This window comes from Numenius arquata, chromosome 6 (assembly GCF_964106895.1).
Source record: "Numenius arquata chromosome 6, bNumArq3.hap1.1, whole genome shotgun sequence".
Classification (NCBI taxonomy): domain Eukaryota; kingdom Metazoa; phylum Chordata; class Aves; order Charadriiformes; family Scolopacidae; genus Numenius; species Numenius arquata.
In genome coordinates this window covers 64,703,073-64,723,429 of record NC_133581.1, presented here as the reverse complement: position 1 = coordinate 64,723,429, position 20,357 = coordinate 64,703,073, and the positions used below count along the sequence as shown (strand labels likewise).

Below are 20,357 nucleotides of genomic sequence, written 5' to 3'. Positions count from 1 at the left end.
CTCATGGTCATCCTGTTGTCCACCAGGACTCCCAGGTCTTTTTCCTCAGAGCTGCTCTCCAGCAGGTCAGTCCCCAGCCTGTACTGGTGCATGCTCTTAAAGCAAAAGAGCTTGCTTTACTGCTGTATTCAATGCCTGTGTTTTTATTTCCTTCTCTGGTTCTGATATTGTTCTGAAGAGCACTGGTTTGTGTAACAGGTGTCCCATGGCATGGCTATGCCGGAAGTTTTTCTTTTTCTTTTCCTTTTTCTCTCCTTTTTGCCCCTTCTCTTGCAACTTGTAATATATGGATTCATAGGATCATACAGGTTAACAAAGACTCTGAGGGGCCATCTGGGCCAAACCCCTGCTCAAAGCATCACCCGCGTAGAACAGCTTGCTCAGGGCCTTGGCCAGTTCTTTTGCCCGTCACCGGGGATTTCACTGGAGGCTCAAATTCTGATGAGGTTTGGGGCCTAAGTGTTTTGTGAATAATATAGTTGAGATACCTCACCTGAGCGTGAGCTGCGGTAACCTACAACTAATTTAAGTCTTTCGAGTTTCTTTCTGTTAATACTGATTTTTCTCTAAAGGACAGTTAGTTGCTGTACCTGGATGAGAGTTATTTTTACCAAGAGAAAGATTTTGTTCTGTGAGTATAGCATTTGGCCATTTCTGTTAAAGCTTTAGTGACAGTTTAACGTGGAGCTTTTCAGTATTTTGAATTACTGGTTACTAATTACATAGGTAACATTAATATTTTTTTAAGTGAGCTATAGTAAGCCTCAGTAAGGAGGTAATAGCTGCACAGAGAAGCTGTGGATGCCCCATTCCTGGAGGTGTTCAAGGCCAGGTTGGAGGGGGCTTTGAGCAACCTGGTGTGGTGGGAGATGTCCCTGCCCATGGCAGGGGGGTTGGAACTGGATGATCTCTAAGGTCCCTTCCAACTCTAACCATTCTATGGTTCTGTGAATAGTTAGGCTACTGTAAGTCAGCCTGTTCACTGCATGGCTCTTCTCTCTTAAATGGGAGAAGTACTGACCAAATTGCAGAGCAGGTGAGGTTTGTTCTAAGCCCACTAAGCAAAAAAAAATTATTCTAATTCCATGTTTCATCTATAAAAGATATAGTTAGACTAAATATTTGGGGTTTTTAATTGATAACCATAAGGGAAATGCCTCACAAACAAAGCCATTCTCACACTAGTGAAGAAGATATTATCAAAATAGGCTGTAAATACAAAGTAAATTAATCTTATCAACCTTTCTGAGGTTAAATTTAAAACATATACACAAAACAGGCTAAGAAAGATATTGTGATTAGATCTCACTTCCTTTGTTATATGAAATAGTTTGATTTTTTTTTTAAATTTTTTTATTCTAATCCTAACATCTTTCAAATATAGACTTCTCATTGAGCAGTTTATTTCATTCTTTTCTACTTTTTTTTTTTGTATGTATGTTTAAAAACACCAAGATAAGAAGTATTTGTCTGGGGTGTGAGATTTATCTGGACCACTAATGTCAAAACACTGTGGTGTCAGATGCCAAACGTGCTTCTTTAAAACCAAGAGACTTCTTGGTGACGATGGTGACAAATATGTTTGTGTCAGAAGTTCGCTCCTGCTGGCCTGTGTGCTTATATTCAGCTCTTCTGATTCTGCGTTGAAAGTCTGTCCTCAGTTCCCCTTAATTTTCTTCCGACACTTCCCTTGTATCCTATCTACAGTTATTGATTCCTCTCTCTCTCTGTTGAGGAGTGAGCACCTTTGCATAGATGCAGTTAAAATATCGCCATTATTCTAAACGGAAATGCTGCCTGAAGCTTTCAAAGGAGCATAAAAGTTGATCTTGCCCCAGAATAAGTAATTAGGTTCTAACATAAATTCTTGGGGTTTAGGGTGCAAATGTATAAACGAAAGGATGCAAAACTGATGACCTAAGGGCATGAATTTGTATAGACTTTTAAGTAGTAGATTGTACCTCGAATTCTGGTTCGCAGTCTTTAACTGATACAGTGCTACTGAAAGAGTCCAAGTAGTGGGTTTTTTCGTGAAGATCTAAAGCAGCAAACATTTTAATTAGTCATTAAAAACTAGGAAGATACAGTTCAAAGGGCTTGACTCGAGCATGTTCTGACGGGAGACAGTCACATAAACACACATAGATGAGGAGCAGTGTCTGTCCGGGGACTGTCTTTGTCTTGTCTGAAATTACTGAAAAATGTGTCAGCTCCGAGTGCACATTAACGTACCTTAAAATTCCTCATTTTGAGAACAGAAGGGATCTCAAAGTCGTTTACAGACACTGTGGGACGTTGTTTGCTAAGTTAACCTGCCCTTTTGCTCTGGCATTCGATCAGCACGGGCGGAACCGCTAATGCCAAGGCACATCCTAGTGAAAAGCGGGTAAAAGTCGTGCGTTTCCCGGGCTGGGCAGGAAACGTCCGTGTCGGAGTAGCTGCCACCCTCTTCTCCCCAGTGTGACAAACCATTAACAAATACAGGAAATGTACTTTGCGAAAAGCAGTGCGGTGATCTACCATATTTTTCGTGGTATTTTTTGCTTCATTACTTGTCTCTCAAAGCATTTAACTCGATTTTGGGGTGATTTAGATTGTAGTTTTCAAGTGTATTTTATTTTTAGTATACCTTCATGTAGAAGACGCTCGACAAATCTGTATTGTGTTTGTGTTCGCTTGTGCAGCGGATCAGCGTTAAATGCTTTATGAAGCAAAAACTAATTCTGTATTTTTAAGTTGTTTGTTTCTTTTTTCTTGTACAATTTTACTGCTTTTTCCATGATACAGTAGAACTTCAGTCACGAGTTTCAGTCCCTTATAAAAATGTAATAGGTAACCAGTAACAACCTCTTGTGAAGTTCTTAAGGACTTGTAAAAGCTGCATACATTTTCATAAAGTTGTGTTTGTTTTTTTTTATTCTCGTAACACATCAAAAGACATAAACTTCATATGGGAAAAAAAATGCTAATCCCTAAAATTTCATAAAGATTTAAATTATTGTGATTTGAAGTTCTACTACGTAGTGTATGTTTTGTCTGTACTGGGAAATCACTGTTTCCAGCTGACAAGTTCTTGCTCTTGCTCTTTTTTGACAATTTTGCAGTTTTCTGGCAAATCTGTCTGTTTGGGTTTTTAAATCTTGTTATGAGGACACGTCTGTGACTTTGCAAAACAGTCCTTGAGAGAAAGCTCCATTCATGGGGAAATGCACTTAGAGGACTTAAAGCTGGGATTCCAGTGGTCTGGTTTTGGCTCTCTAAAATATTTGGCATGTGGTATTAAGGAATGGTATGTATTTGGACTTTCCAAAGGTGCTGAAGGTCTTAAGCTTCCATTGAGTTCAGAGGTTTTATTAAAATTTGGCCTACTGACATTCTGTACTTACCTCATCTAGTATATGAAGTTGGTGTAATATTCATTAGCTATTAAGAGTTGTTTGCATGTTGGATGTATACACAAGATTAATTTTCTTTAAAATGTACTTACTGGTCACTCTGTGGTCAAGCTTTGCTGTAACGTGGGCTTTTTTATAAACAGTCATTATTTCTGGTGTGACTGGTGATTATTTCTTTTTAACCAGCTGGTGGCTTACTTTGCCATAACTTTCAACCTGTTCATACAGGTTTTGTTATTTGGAAATGCTAGTTCTTTTTAAATGAGCTTTTATATAAAAGCATTTTAGAAGGTGAGCTTGTGCCCGTGAAAGATGTCTGTGTTGGAGACTAAAGATTCTGAAATACGCCAATAATCCTTTATTACATGACAGAAGTAATCTCTGGTTTATGTAATCTGAAGAGTAAAATAAATGAGTAGGTCTCTAGGTAAAGTTGATAAGAGTTATACAATTCTACAGCAAAACCTCTTCCATCAAACACTGATTTCAGGTGTTCTGCAACTAAATTTAAATAAAGTCTCTGTGTGAAAATGCTGGCATTTTTTTGAATTTGTACCAAGTTGCAATTTGGAATACCAGTATTTTAAATATATTTGAAAATAGAGACATGAGGTTACGGAAGGCCACTTCAACATCAGCTTTATAGTGCAGTTCAATAGTGCTTCACTTATGAAAAGCCTACACAATAAATAATATTTATTTTCACTTTTGAGCCTGTGTTAAGTAAATGTTACGCAGCTTGCACATAAAATCACATCTTAAGATAATGCAGCTATATGACATAACAGCAATGATTTAACACAAAATGCTCTTCTGATCAAATCATTTTGTTTTGCAGCTAAACTTCAAATAGTGAAATGACCATCCTGTGTAATGTGCTGAGGTTGCAGAATTCAGTTGTTCAGCTCAGCAAAAAGCCAACCCAGTCCTTCACCAGTTCAAAGCCAAACTACATTAATATAAAATATAGTATTCTCAACTGCTTTTAAGTGCAATAAAAAAAACAGGTAGCTGAGAACTGATACAGCGATGAGGAAAAGATAAAGCTGTAAGACCATTCAGAATAATCTATTGTTTAAGAATAAAGTTCAAATCTGCTAAAATTATTAGTATGAACAATGCCTTTTCTTGGAGGGTCTTGAATCTCTGCAAAACCTGTTTAAGGAGCAGAAGTGGAATAAGCAGAGACAAAGAAACTTGAGTTGCAGAAGCCACACCAAAAGCCAGCTGGAGTCCAGAACAGACCGCTGATCCCTGAGTCCTCTTCTGGCCATGCAGTGGGCCCTTTGCTGTGTTAGTGCTCTTTCCTCTCTGAAAAGGAGTTTAAAATTTTACATTACTTCCACTGAGGATTACAAGATTTACTTTTTTATTTTTATTATTATTATTTCCCTATTTTAAGGTGTCAAGAGACAGCTAAAATGGAATGTTTGGGTGTTGTTTTGTTTGCTTGTTTATTTTTTCAAAGTTTACACTGTGAAGCCTAATGTAATTGAAAATTAAAATCATTGTAGTAGTGAGACCAACATCGGTTTTGTTTTTTCCCTTTTTGGGGTGGCCACTTCTTACGCTTTTCCTTGCTTTCTTTTGAACTAAGTACTGATCAGGAAAATCTTTCTTTTTTTCAATAAACTGGCAGGGATGTTGTTATAGTAATCAGTGGTGGGGTTTCCAGATGAACATATATATATATATTGCACAGAAAGGCGACGATGATATGCAGGGGAAAAAAATGATAGCATGGATTTTAACAGCTTCCTAGAGTAATGTATTAAGGTGTTACTACATCCAAGTTGGAATACTGTCAAATTCTATGTTTATATACAGGAACTTGACGAGAGGAGTTGGTAGATTTAGAGAGTTACTAAGAGCTGTCGAAACAAGAACTACGCAAAATCTGCGAATGGTAAGTTATATTAAACCACATTCCTATTGCAGCATTTGGATTTTAGTTGGCAGGTAAAGCATAAATATAGTGGATGAATTAGAGACGAATAATCGGATACACAGCACATCAATCAGGATATTATTCACCACTTTATAAGGTTACATTTCCTGGCTCAAGCAAATGATTTAAATAAAAAGGAATGTTTGATACCCAGTCTCTCTCCTATTTCTCTTTCCTTTTTGTGGTTATGGTTAAAATCTGATTGGTCTCTGCCTGACCATACTTTCAACCTTAATCATTATTGCCCTATTTATGACTTAGCATAGTTTCACCAGGGTGTTGTCTTATGTTTTTGTAATGTAATGGGAGTGAGGACCAAGCGCAGCGTCTTTATGTGTGTTGTATTAAGTTGGAAGTTATCAAGTTATCATTTCTTTATTTTTGTGATAAACCCTATTAAAGGAAAACAATAAAAGCAGAACAATCAAGACTTATTTATATTGTCATAAAATAAACCTTTACTAAAAGTAATGTATCTTTTTTGCATGGAGGTTGGAACTCAATGACCTTTAAGGTCCCTTCCAACCCAAACCATTCTATGTTTCTATATGATAAAAGGACAAGGCTTGTATCTCTTGCTCTAACGTAATGATTTTTAAAATGTGCTAGATGAATTTCCTAATAGTAGGGCCTTAAACTTCCAAAGTAGTAATAAGGAAGGTAATTGGTTTCTTAATTCATTTAATAACTGGTTCCTAGTAAAGATATTAAAATTATTAAATAATGGATTTTCAATGGAGAGGGATAATATTTCAAGCTTTAATCAACTAGAAGATGAAGTGCCTCTTATGGTACAGGAATTAAGGTGTAAGATGCCGATCACATGGGGCTGTTCATGGCTTAAACATTACACATTTGTTAGTGAGAACTGTTGCTGGGAAATGCCAATTCTGATGCAAATGTAGATCTTTCTTTCTGCTGCCCTGGTATTAATTTCTGAGTTTTTATTGTCGTGATATATAGTTGTACAGCTTGTATCCACATGTATTAAACATTAGAGAGGAGATTAACCTGATAGTTATGGATTATAGTATGGTTTCAAAGCTTTAAATTAATATTATTTATTTAAATATTTTTGTAAGTATTTCTACACTTACATAGTGCCAAGAATAGTTGGTCAAAATAAACCTTTTCATGCTGATCTACAACCCCATTTTGCTCTTGCTGAGCCTTACCAACAGTAGCAAACACCAGCACCTTCCAGTGCAAGTTGTCAGAAGCCCCAGTCAGTTGGGGTTTGGACTACAAGTGTCTGTGGTGGATTGGCCTTAGCTGGTGGCCCGTTGCCCACCGAGCTGCGCTCTCACTCCCCTTTCTTAATACAACGGGGAGAAAATCAGATAGAAGAGCTTGTGGGTCGAGGTAAAGACAGGGAGTTTGCTTACAAGCTACTGTCATGGGCAGAACAGACTTGACTTGAGGGAAATTTATTTATTGTCAATTAAAAGAGAGTGGGATGGTGACAGACAAAGACAAAAAGCTAAAACACCTTCCCCCCACCCCCTTTCCCTAGGTTCAACTTCAGTCCTTCATTCCTGACTCTTCTGCCTCCTCTCCCTACCCTCCCACTCCCTGGGTGGTGCCTGGGTGGTGAAAGGTTGTGGTGAGTCCAGAACCATTCCTCTGCTGCTCCTGCTCCTTTTCCCTTGCTCCAGCATGGGGTCCTTCCCATGGGCTGCAGTTCCTTCAGGGAATATCAACCTGCTCCACTGTGGTCTTCTCGGCAGGCTGCAGTGTGGACATCTGCTCCACTGTAGTCCTTTCTGTGGACCACAGGGAAATACCTGCTCCACTGTGATCTCTCCCATGGAAACATCTGCTCCAGGCATGGAGAAGCAGTAGAGGTTATTGAGCACAAAAATACCTGAAAATCTACCTGGATGTTCTCCACTCTTAGGAGCAACAGTTGCTGTTGTTGATACTTCAGAAGTTTCTGGATTTAACTGATAAAATTGAAAAATTGTTTCTTTATTGCCTTTTTTTTCCTTTGTGTTTAGAGAATTGAACTGGATACTTGCACTTTTCAAACAGTGGTATGCCAGGTTTTTTGGATGTTTTAAAATAAGAGAAAATATATTCTATGTGACTGTCTTCATTAGAAAGAGTCTAAGCGTTTTTGAAGAGTTTGTATTCAGCATTTCTTAGGAAAATATTTATCTTTCCCATTTACAGACGATAGCAAGACAACTGGCGGAAATTTTGTTACGAGGCATGTGTGAACAGAGTTATTGGAATCCACTGGAAGATCCTCCTCACCAGTCACCCCTAGACGATCCGCTCCGAAAAGGTTCAAATACTAAGAATTACGCGCTCAGTAGAAGACCGCGGGTATACACTGGAGAAAAGTATGACTGAGTTTATACCTCTCTTGTTTCTATAATTGCAACTGTTACCAAGTGCACTGGGTAATTTAGTTTATATTTTTGAAAATGCAGAAGGAATTGGGCAATGTGAATGTTTCCCATGCTGGGTTTGTATATATATATTCCCTGAAGAGAAATAGGGAAGCAACATGCTTCTCCAAGCAGAAGTTTGCACTATATGCATGAGATCTTTTGTTCTTCATTCTCAAAATATTTTTGTGTGGTTGGTTTTTAGGGTATACAGTAGAGTCAGTATCTCTTATTATACCTGGGATACAAAAGAAAATGCTTACGTTCCCATTCTCAATTCATCCTTCTGTAGAAGCGAGTCTCCTAGCAAAAGCGGGGCTTTGTTCAGTGTCATTCTCTTGGTTTTGGGACATGCAAGCCAGGAGTTCCACAATTTCAGCAGAGCTTGTAATAAAGTTCTTGTCTTTCATCACATCAGAGTGATTAATACCAGATCAGATAAAACTTTTCTAGCCAAGTATCTCCTCTCCAGCAGTGATTGAAAGTACCTCAGACAACGAATAGAAGGACAGACATTTAGGAAACGTCTTCCTTTATCTGACCAACAACTCTGAGTCTGAGATGTACTGTTTTTTTTTTAAATATGTTGCCTGATATATTAAGTAACTGCATAGACTAGAATCATAGCATTGTCTTGGTTGGAAGGGACCTTTCAGATCATCTAGTTCAACCATCAACCTCATACTGACAAAAACCATCACTAAACCATGTCACTAAGCACTCCGTCAACCTGTCTTTTTAAATACCTGCAGGGATGGTAACTCAACCGCTTCCCTTGGCAGCCCATTCCAATGCTTAATAACCCTTTCAGTGTAAAAAATTTTCCTAGTATCCAATCTGAACCTCCCCTGGCTCAACTTGAGGCCATTTCTTTGTTCTTTTGAGGATGGTGGCTGTGGTTTGCTGACACCATTTATGATTTTGTAAGTCTCTGTTACTGCCTCATCAATTTTCTTTATCCTCAGTTGAAGAACTGTTAAACTTTTTGGTTTGCCTTTGGTTGGTAGCCATTTCATGCTTTCAGTTGCCTCTTTTGCTCTCTGCCATGTTACCTTGGAATTATTTTACTCCTGTGCCTGCATCTGTCAGCAGACACAGAAAATGTCTGAGTTCAGTCAACTAAACAGAACTTTTTGCATACAGAGGCCAAAAAAATTTCCCAGTAATTTCTTCATGAAGAGGATCTTCACTGTTTTAGACAAACATCAACTTATTTACCAAAGTATATTCAAAGTTGTAGGAGAAAATAGCGTTTGGTTTTGTTTTGAGAAGTGACTTTTCAGTAGTTCTCTTTGGGGCAACTTCCCGGTTTTATTCTGAGCAAGTAATTTCTCCAGCAACTATTTCCAGTCGTTATTCTGCTTTCTGGGAACCACTGCCCATTGGTCAGGTTAAATCTACTTCCAGGTTGCTAAATTCTGCATTGAAGACTGGATAGTAAATGAAGAGTGCTCTGATGCTTCCTCTTCGCTTCTCAGTCTCTGTCCTGTGTGGTTTTTACTCACGAGTAACTGTGTTTTGAAATTGCTTGGTTACGTAAAAATAAAAATGTCTTCTAAGATTTAGAATACTCTTCAAAATCTGGAGAGCAAATTGCATTGATTAAAAAATAAAAATCCAACCATAGAACAACTGCCCTGGGGTCTTAGCTGCTGTAAAACGTTTGCGGTGTTGGTTTCAAACTGCCTGGAGTTCAGATGTAGTTTAGTTTCCATTTTCTTTCAGTCATTTAATTACTGCTTAAATTTCTAGTACATTTAAAAAGACAAAAGATGTTTGAATCTCAGATGAGTTTTGTTCCCTGTTTGTTAACTTATTGTAGTTTAAGCACCCTTGGGGACTGTAGGAATTGCTTGTTAACAACAAGAAATTATTTTCTATATTTAAACAGTTAATTGTGGAACTATCGGTCTGAATTAACAGGAAATAAACAGCACTTGTGCTAATTTAGAAACAGTTTAAAGAAAGAAATCTGAAGTCAGTGGTTGAGTTTGTCTCTGTGTGTGTGTGTGTGTGTGTGTGTGTGTGAGAGAGAGAGGATGAATGAATTCCTACCAGTCACATACCCAATGCAGACTACTATTGTCTGTCCACCAGCAGAGAAGAGTATTCAGAAAGCATCCAGTGTTCAGAAACAGCAGTAAAGTTTGCAAACTAATCCTGTGCAAACCCTCAGTATTAAGTCATAAGGAAGGGTACTTCATTACAACCAAATATTTTAACTGCTTGGAAGTAGCAGTGGTTATGGCAAGCAGGCAGAGATTGCCATGGCTCTGTTTAAAAATATTCACAGCTATTGAATGCATCAGGAAAAGAATTCTCAAGCATATCTGATGAAAGGCGAGTAGAAGTATTTATCCACATATTGCCTAAAATACAGAAGTTGTCTTGTTCTTGTGAGAGAGTTTCTTGTTGCCGACCTTTGAATCGGTGATGTAGATTCAGCTGAGATAGATGAGGTGTCAGAGGCTAGTTAAACTATGGGCACTGTTTTTAAACAGTCAAATTATGTGCAGTTTTGGGATATTTGAATGTGTAGAACTCTGAGAGCTGTGGGGGTATTTTCTCTTAACTGTGTTTGGCCAACTGTTCTGAAATGCAAATTTAGAGCATTGCAAAGAAATGCATTTTAACCAATCATTTGTATGTGCAAGTTACTCTCTGTTCTCTTGTCTGGAAATTTTTTACAGTACTCTTACTATATTTGTGTAAGCTACTCCTAAAAGTGTCTTGCTTAAATAATTAAATTCTCCTTTTAAACAGCATCTTTTGTCCTCAAGAGAATACAGAAGAAGCCTTACTGTTGCTGCTTATTAGTGAATCTATGGTATGTAAAATAGAGCAAATATGTGTGTTCTGTATGTGTGTGTTTTCCTTGTTTTTTTGGTGTTTTGTTTTGTTTTAAATAGAACTTTTTTTTGGTCCTGTCTTACTTTGACTTGTGTTTCATTTCCTGTTAGGAAAGCAGGCACTTACTTCTGAAACTCAAGCTTCTGTTCCTCTGAGCCAGCAAGATGAGGTCTGCAAGTGTTATGAGTAGGAGTTTTTCTCCTTCAGAGTGGCTGAGCGTAGGCTCCTTCTAACCATAGGCAGGTGAACGCAAAGCCAAGCCTTTCATTTGGCATCACTTACCAGTACAAACCACTGTTACACCGGCTGGGTGCCATTCAGACAGGCTCAAAATGTAGGTTATTTTTGTTGAACAAACCAAATCAAAGACTACCCGATGAGCATAATAAACGTAGCCAAAAAGTATTTTCGATGGTGCGTTAAACCTCAGATGCCACTCAGCCTTTGCTACTGAATTTTTTTTTAATGTCCTCATTCTCTCAATAGGTGATTGCTTTCAATGGCCTGCTTGTGCCTTCTCTCAGCCTTTCATATTTTCCTCTAGCGTGATTTAACTAGTCATTTATCAACTGCCACGTACTGACATTCTCATACCAGGTCAGTTTTACGTTCTTAAATGGCAGAAATGAAAAGCTGAAGCTGGAATTTTTGCCGTTTTTCTAACTGGAGTGGGGGAACCTCTAGAATCTGAGGCATCATATAGGAGTCTGTCTCCCTGCACATCAGTGAGACTTTTACTCCTTTAAGTTCTGTAGGTGGTTCAGATGCTTTCATGCTCTGGCATAATTTCTGTTTTGATACAGTTAATGAGGATCAGAACATTTTAGTGAACATTGTCCTATTTGAACTATTTTAAAGTGGCAAACATTTACATTGTAGTGCCAACTACTTTCCCCATTCCTAGTGATCTGCCTTGTTCATGACAAAATCTGTCACCAAAAAACAACTGAGCAAACATCTCCCTGTATCATGTGTTGGTTTTGCTGCAGTATATACTCAGGGCTGAAAGGGGCCCCTGAACCTCTGGAAGGTGCCTGAGCAGCTCATGGAGATACACAGAATTCGGATGTGAAGTGGAAGCAGTCCGAGTTCTGCAGGATCTCACCACTGATTACTGTATTTGCATGTGTACTACCTTGTATATCAGCATTAAGAAGCCAAAAAAAACCCCCCAAATTAAAAGTGCTGCCCCGTTAAGTCTTGTTTCAGGTTACCTACAGCTTTTCCTTTGTGAATTAGATCTGCCTAATTATATCAAACGCTTCTCAATGTAGAGCATATAACCTTAGCAAGCTTTCAGTATTTTTTTTCCTTATAAATAATTATTGCAGGTTATCTGAGGCAAAAGAGTTTGTTTTGGGGGAGTATAAAATCTTGCACATGATTGACTGACTTAGGCTGTCATTTGTTCAAATTAGTTTTGGAGGAGAGAAAGGGGAAGATAGAGCATAAATATATTCATCACTACAAACCTTGGTGAGAGTTGAGAGCTGTTACTTCAGCTTCAGTGAGTGCTAACTTTCTAGCTGTAGCAGGTATTGAAGTAGTAGTGATTTATGATTTTCAAACCAGTATTTGGGGAAGAAATAAGAAGTTACAGAAGATTGAGTAATCACTGGTGTTTTGAGATGATATTGTGTTATTAAAGTAGTATGATCCCTTTCTTGCATTGTCTGTGAATTAGTAAAAACACAGATAAAATGTCAAGACTTCTGTCCTTCAAGAACTTATTCAAGTAAATGTTGAAAACCAGAATGAAGATCTGACATAAGTAGCATTTTCGTATAAGTAAAAGTAATCAAATCACTCTATGTATACCAGCCCTAAATCATACTGCTAGTTTCAGGGAAGTGGTGCGCTCTAACATCGTAGCTTCTTCCTTGGATTCGATCTACTGCAACACATACCCAGAAAATTGTATCTTGCTAGTGGACTACAAATGCGACTTCTCAGTTACCTTGAGTTCCCTTAATTTCTGAATTCAGAAAAGATGCTTTGAGTAAGATTTAAACTGTAATATTTAAGAAATGAATACTCTGGGAAAGATAGTGCCATGCTTTTCAAGTGTTCCAGTTCTCTTATAGGAACATTTCAGAGTACAAAAGGTCTCTTTTAGCCACATGACTGCTATTACAGTGTATTGTCATGCCCAGTGAGGAAAGTCAGCTGCAACTCTGCCATTGCTCTTACTGTAAGACAGCCCTCTATTCTAGTTCTTACACTTGTGAAGTATGGACGAGCCTTTCCTTATCCAGGCAGGAATGAGTAGAAAGGTGGGATTTGAAGGACTGACATCTTCACGTTACAGCGCGTGTACATGCTCCTCTGTATCAGCTGAGCTGTAGTAACAGAACCACAGGATGACTGAGGTTGAAAGGAACTTCTGGAGGTCATTTTGTCCAACCCCTCTGCTCAAGCAGGGCCACCTGGAGCAGGCTGCGTCTGTGTCCAGATGGCTTTTGAATATCTCCAAGGAGGGAGACTCCACAACTTCCCTGGGCAGCCTGTACCAGTGCTCAGTCACCCTCACAGTGAAAAAAAAAAAAAAAGTTCCCTGATGGTAAGAGGGAACCTCTCGTGTTTCAGTTAGTGCCCACTGCTTCTGGTCCAGTCACTGGGCACCACTGAAAAGAGCCTGGCTCCACCTTCTTTGTAACCTCCCTTCAGGTATTTGTACACATTGATAAGGTTCCCCACCAAGCATTCTATTCTCCTGGCTGAAGAGTCCCAGCTCTCTTAGCCTTTCCTTGTAGAAGAGGTACTCCAGCCCCTTATTCATTCTTGTGGTCATTTGTTGGACTGTCTCTAGAAGCTCCATATCTCTCTTGTACTGGGGAGCCCAGAAATGGTCCCAGTACTGCAGGCGTGGCCTCACCAATGCTGAATGGAGGGGAAGGATCACCTCCCTCAACCTTCTGGCAACACCCCTGCAGCTCAGGATACCACCGGGCTTCTTTGCAGCAAGGACACATTGCTGGCTCCTCTTCAACTTGGTGTCAATCAGACCCCCAGGTCCTTTCCTGCCTAGCTGCTTTCCAACTGGGTGGCCCCCAGCATATGCTGGTGTCTGAGGTTGTTCCTTCCCAGGTGCAGGACTTTGTACTTCCAAATCTTTCTTTAAGCCTTTGAATGAGGTTCCTGTCAGCTCGTTCCTCCAGCCTGTTGAGGTCCCTCTGGACGGCAGCATAGGCCTTTGGCAAATCAGTTCCTCCTCCTTGTTCTGTATCATCAGGAAACTCACTGAGGGTACACTCTGCCCCGTCGGCCAGATCATTAGTAAAGACTTTAAACAGGATCAAGCCCATTATCAATCTCTGGGATGCACCACTAGTTTCTGGTTTCCAACTAGTCTTCATTTGACTGGTCATCACCTCCTGGGCTCAGCCTTATGGGCTATTCTCAGCCCATGGTAAAATGGCTCAGCACATCCTTTCTTCCACTGTGGGTCAACTAAGTTATAGTTGTCGCATTTGCCTTAGGCTTAAAGTGTGTATAGGGTAAGCGTGGCCAGCTGAGACAATTAGTTTAACTAATTATTACTTTATCATGTTTGAGACCATGGCAGTGCTGAAACACTGAGCACTTAAGTTTGCACGTGCGTTCTGTTTTATAATTATTCAGAAGATTATTGTTTAAATATATGATACCTTTAATACTTACAAGGCATCCTCTCCTATAATACTGCTTTGTCAGCCATTTTTTTTCACAAGAAGCACTAAGTCATAGCTTGTTCTCTACTTGCGAGGAATTGAGTCAAATAGTGATTAAATGTGGAGTTAAAAAGGAAGAAGTTCTTGAAGCTGACTAAATATTTATGTAGTGTAGAAAGGGAAAGCCAAAGACTTCTTGATCAAAAGAAAGCAAAGTGTCTGGTTTGGGGTGTGTGTGGGGGGGTGTGTGTTTTCAAACCAAGCTGTGGATTATTCAGTTGATAATTCCTGAAATGTCTGTGCATTTTATGTTACGTGTATCTCTTTGAAAATTTCTTTCCATATTAAGTTATTCTGATTTTGAAGATGTACTGAGTACGTTCAGAGCTTAAAATGTTATCTTGTTAAAGCAGAGAAACAACTTGTTATCCCTTAATGTGTGTCATTCCTCGCCTCCGAAAAAGGGGGAAATAAGCTGCCCGTTAAAATTTAGTGTATTTAAATAAATTTATTAGGGGGGCCATGCCTGTGTAATTAAAAAATAAAAGGAAAAGGGGAGGAGGAAAAAGAAGGATCTTTAACTTCTGATTTCACACTGCTAGATATACTAGCACTTGTACCAATGAGAATATTAAACATTAAGAAATCTAGAAATAGATATCAAGATATGGTATTTTCAGAGGCTTGATGGTATATTGGGGTAAGTACTGGGTAGTTCAGTGTAGATAGTCTTAGCTACTGGGAGATCTGAATTTGATCCTTTGAACTTTAACAAGATTTCTTTGTGAACATGGTCAAGTCATTTAATCCAGTTCTAGCACAGCTTTCTTCCATCTCGAAAGGAAAAGTTTAATTAAGGAATTAGGTTTGCAATGTGCCTTTCACAAAACAGAATTGAAAGTACAAAGCCTTACTGAAAACACGGTCTGAGTGCAGCCCTGTGCTCAGAACTGGGGACAGTTTTCCCTTCTCACCAGTAACTCCTGAAGGTGATTGTGTGGCTGTCCTGGGCAGGGGACCGCTCACAAGTGAGAGGAGAGTGTCATAACATTAGGAAGAGAAAAGAAATTGATTACTTTATTTTACAAAAGCTGGAATTGAGGATTTGAAGGTCCTTCTAGTATGTTTTACTAGCATACAGAAATAAAATTAATTTTTGAAAGATGAATATACATTATATTTAAAAAATTCCTTTATTTGGTTTCTGAGAACTCTTCAGTAATTTTAGTGTATGTAGTCAAAATCAAGTAATTAAAAATAGATCCATATAGAAACACAAATCTTACCACTAATGTATAAAATTGGTGATTTTTGCTATCTATAAATAAGTAGCAGATGCTATCTCTCTGTGTCTCCTGTATAAACTGCTGACTGTCAATCTGAATAGACCAGTAGATACTCGAGCAAAAGTAGAGGTTGGATTACAGTGACTGACTCTGTTTCTTTTTCTGGTGGTATGTTTCAGGCCAACCGCGATGCTGTGCTGAGCAGAATACCTGAACACAAAAACGATCGCATCATCAGTTTGCAAAGTGCATCTGTAGTCTACGATTTACTTACTATCGCCTTGGGGAGAAGAGGCCAATATGAAATGCTCTCAGAGGTTTGTTGATAATAGTGAACATTCAACTGTACCTTCGTTGTATATTTCTCTTAATCACGTTAATTGTGTTAGTACTTAAGGGCTAAACAAACATAGGACGCTGTCATTCTGACTACTGTATAAATACAGGTAGTTTCCACCCCAAAAAGTTCACTGTCTAAATTTATGCAAGTGACTTCAGGTGGTCAAGCACAGAAATTGTGTGAAGTGTTAACGGCACAGAAATTTATGTAATTTTTAGGTGGGGAGCCGTGGATCTGCTTAAAAGTATGCACACGAGATGGAGACAGCTGGAAGGATATGAATGATAGATATAAATACCTAGGAAAAGGATTTGTGTTGCTTTATTTCAAAAGAAAACTTTTATACCTCATAATATTTGGAGTGCTCCAAAGTCCTCAGAGTTTGTAAAATGGCTTTGAAGTTAATAAAACAGAAATTTACTACTTTTTCAGGTCTGTAGGAGAGTGCGTTCTCTGTCTTAAACGTCTTGTGTGTGATTATGCAACTTGCATGTGTTTCGCTAGATTATGGTGATTTCTTTGGGAATTTTTCAAGTATCATTAACAGTTTTATACCTGAGAAACAACTACAGCTCTTTGGGCAGAGCAAGTCTTTCTGCTGCTCAAAACAGTGCTCACCCAGCAGCTGGAGGCTGTTGCTGACCATGATTAATTATTGGTATCCAGAAGGAATACTTCAACATGTGAGGCAGGAAGGCATTGATTTCCTGAGAAATCGTTTCTCTCTACCAGAATAGAGGACTCTTATTAAGATAAAAATGAAAGAAAAAGCCCCAGTTCTTCTCTGTTATATGTTGATAGTCACTCTTTAATCTGCATCTCGTGTCAAGCTCTGAATTTGCATATTCTTCTTGAAAGTACTTCATAGCTGCAAGTTTTGCGTACAAGTCAGTTTTAATCAGTACAATAGAAGGTCTTTCATAAAACTAAGGCGTAGGAAAGCTCGTACAAGACTGTCACCCTGGAACATAATTCAATCAGGAATATTTCCTTGTACTTGCCACTACAGACACTATCACCTTCATGGAGTTTTAGATGGTTGCACCAAAGGTGCAAGAGATGACTTTCCATATATTTGAGCCTAAAACTTTTTAAAGGAAAGACATCAACAAGTATTGTAAAAACAAAACCAAAAGCCAACCAAACAAACCAACCCAAACTAAACTTGAAAAGGTAACTCTGATTTCTTTTTTCTTTAAGCATCTGGCAACCTTTCCTTTTTATATAGTAGCCTGGCAACTGGGCAGGGATAGTATATAAAGTATTTCACCCACCAGTTGCAATATTTTGCTATCATCTTCTGGGTTAGCTATAGCTGATTACATACAGAAGTAGTTAGTTGTGATATAAGAACATGAAATGATCAAAAATCTGTCTCAACCTTGTAAAACTATTCTAATGCTGAGTCATGTTCCTCATTGAAAAGGTCTCGTTTCTTTATGGAGTTTGTATACAATGGGCTTTCAGTTTCTTACGGCTTCTTCAATTAGATCAAAGAACTTTCCCCTCTCATAATCCTTTCCTAAGCAAAAGTACTCTGCCTGTCATCAAGTTGGTTTTTAAGCTTTGTAGGATATGACACATTGAGCTTATCAATGTCCTACTAGGAGAGATGTTTTCCAGACCAGAAATTTTCCTAGATACTCATCTTTCAACTCTCTGACTTCAAGCATATTCTTTTCAGGAGGAGACCGTAGTGCTGAGCCATAAAATGCAGTAATGCATTCAATATTACCTGTCCATACAGTGATTTGTGGTTTTTTTTACAAGGCAGCATCAACAGTTGCAATTCTGCCTTTCAGGAGAGGGATTGTGCTGAACGTGTTTTCAATTAGTTAAGTCAATTGCCATTATCCCAAACATTATCTTAACTTGCAGTTTCCTAGGGTACTGTTGCTTCTTATGTATTTCTCATTGATTTCTTGATGGAGCCTCTTGCTCTTTGAAATTACTTCTTGTTACTTGGTTCAGAAGAACCCAGTTTATAAGGTGTTCGTGTTGTTGCGTAGGTCGCATACACATACACGCCTTACACGCACACATGCTAACCACCAGTTTTATGATCTTAAGAAGGAAAAAAAAACCTCATGTAACTTGTCACATTTCATACTAAATGAAGCCAAGTAAATAGAACTTAAAGTCAAGAAAAAAGAACACTAATTAGATGATTAGTATGTTGAAACTCAAGCCTTTTGGAATAATCTGAAATTGTGTCCTGTGTCCCTATTATTAGAAAATTAAAAAACCCTAAAGTATCAACTTCTCCAACTTTATGAAAATATAGCCTGTGTTGGGTTTTCTTAATAGACATTTATTAACTTAATAGACATCTGATTATGTATAGTAATAAAGAACTTCCTTTTGGCATTCAGTTATTAAGCTGAAAATCTCAGCAGAATATTGAGCGTGAAGTTAAAGTTTTAGAAATAAAAATAATACTGTCAGGTCAACCTTCCCCCTCCCACCCTTTTAATTGGTGCCGTTGCTTATTAAGTATTCATAATTTAGGAAGAGTGTGTGTACAATTTTCCCTTTTGCTTAAGACTTACCTCCTGCCTTTTGCAGCTGTACCTTGAGTAAGCTGATATTTATCATTCCTTTTTCAGACTAAATAGGACAGTACCAACAGGGGGTATTTAAACAAACATAATAAGTAGGAAATCAGTTTTCTGTTTAATTCTTTTTTTTTTTTTCCATATAGAGTCTGGCAGCTGTTTTCACATAACTTATTTGAATAATTTAAATTTTTAATTACATGTATTTTAGGTATGAGTCTATATGAAAACTTTATACTTGTATATCTTCTTAATAATTTAAGAAAGTGCCCTTAAATAACAATTTTCCCCTCAAAATTAGTGTTTAGAGAGAGCCATGAAGTTTGCATTTGAAGAGTTCCATCTCTGGTATCAGTTTGCGTTGTCCTTGATGGCAGCAGGAAAAGTAAGTCTTAATTTTTTTATTTTATGTAATTATTCTATTGATGGCTTTCAATAACAACATTTGGCACTTCCATAATTTTCATCTGTATTTTTTAAATAATTCTAATCCTTAAATCAGCCAAGTACACTGTACTCCTGAATTTATGCCTAGTGATGTACAAAGGATGTTGTTATTTCAATAGTTTCTAACTCAGGAAGATTGAAAGGTGATAAGAACTATCTTGCCAATGAGCTTAAGCTAAGCTAATTGAATGGAAGTATTGAATTATATCAAATCATAGTATCCAGTAACAACTTGTTTAAGTGCTGTTTTGATGAATGAATTTTACAGTTAGGGACAAATTAACACTGATTCATGATGCTCTTGCTTCTTTTTTTTTTTTCTTTGGGAATTTCTGACTGTCTTTTTTAGTATTGCTGTCTTTGAGTCTATGTACTCTGTGCAATTAAAGTGAGATGGATATTTTTTTTTCTTAATTCTGTATAACCTAGGAACTTATGGTACCAGATGCAATCTTCTATTTTCACTTCTTTTTGCTTTTCCGTGTCACGTTACGGAAAATAAATCATATTCATTATGTAAATAATACTAATTTTCTAAAACATCATTCTTGATGGGGGTAATTTGCTTATCTTCAGTATGGGGGAAAGGAATGATTTGTATTTTCTTTAGAAAATATTTTTAGAAGCACACTGGTTCTGAAGAGGCTTGGTTCTTCTTCCCATTCTCTGATTACTTTGAGTTATCTTCTGAACTGTGACTGGATGGAGGCAAGTGAATTAAAAAAGAGGAGCAGTGCCAGTCTGTTACAAAATCTTATATCAGAGCTTTTCCTAAGTGCTGTTGTAACTCCCAAAGACCACTAAAACCCTGCTTCTTCTGAAGACTGTCCTATTCCTGCTCTTTCATTTGCCTGGCTCAAATGTTGTGAGCTTCCAGGACTGGAGAAGTTTTTTTAAATGCATCTCAAAACTGTTTTCTGAATCATGTAACGTTGGAATTGGATCCTGTGCAAATGTGTCACTGGGGACACTTAATGATAGTTCATAAGGGTTAAATGACAACAGCGCTACATAAAGTCCTGTGTTTCACTTGTGTGAGGAGTTGTGACAAATTGTCAGCAAAATGTTTGGTAATGTCTCCTTCACATGGGAAAAACTAAAGTAAATGGTGGAAAAGGAATCTTCTGTCTGTGAAACATATTTATGCTTTTAGTAATTTCAATGCGAAATGTTTTTAACAGTCTGCCCGAGCTGTTAAAGTCTTGAAGGAATGTATACGTTTGAAACCAGATGATGCAACTATTCCACTCCTTGCTGCAAAGCTCTGTATGGGATCTCTCCACTGGGTAAGCTTGGCCACTCCTTGTCTTTTCAGCAAGAACCGTGCTACAATGCAAGAAAATCTTGGTTTAGGGATGTAGCACGTGCTTTTGCACTGTGACTACATCCACTTCGTCATCTCTAAAAATACAGCACAGATGCGTATGTGCACATGTATGTACACATGTATGTCTCTGTCTGCATTGCTAATTTAAAATATCTGACAGCAATGG

General features: G+C 38.1%; 1 protein-coding gene across 6 annotated transcripts in view; it reads left to right on the top strand.

Annotated features, from left to right (window-relative positions):
• Positions 1-20,357, top strand: part of TTC7B (tetratricopeptide repeat domain 7B) — a 133,040-nt gene that overhangs the window by 37,635 nt on the left and 75,048 nt on the right. For all 6 annotated transcript variants that reach the window (XM_074148564.1, XM_074148563.1, XM_074148561.1 and 3 more), the window contains 6 exons: positions 5,223-5,301; positions 7,516-7,688; positions 10,500-10,563; positions 15,702-15,839; positions 18,719-18,802; positions 20,046-20,150. In XM_074148564.1, the coding sequence (XP_074004665.1) occupies positions 5,223-5,301; positions 7,516-7,688; positions 10,500-10,563; positions 15,702-15,839; positions 18,719-18,802; positions 20,046-20,150 (643 nt within the window). The remainder of the gene's footprint in view (positions 1-5,222; positions 5,302-7,515; positions 7,689-10,499; positions 10,564-15,701; positions 15,840-18,718; positions 18,803-20,045; positions 20,151-20,357) is intronic.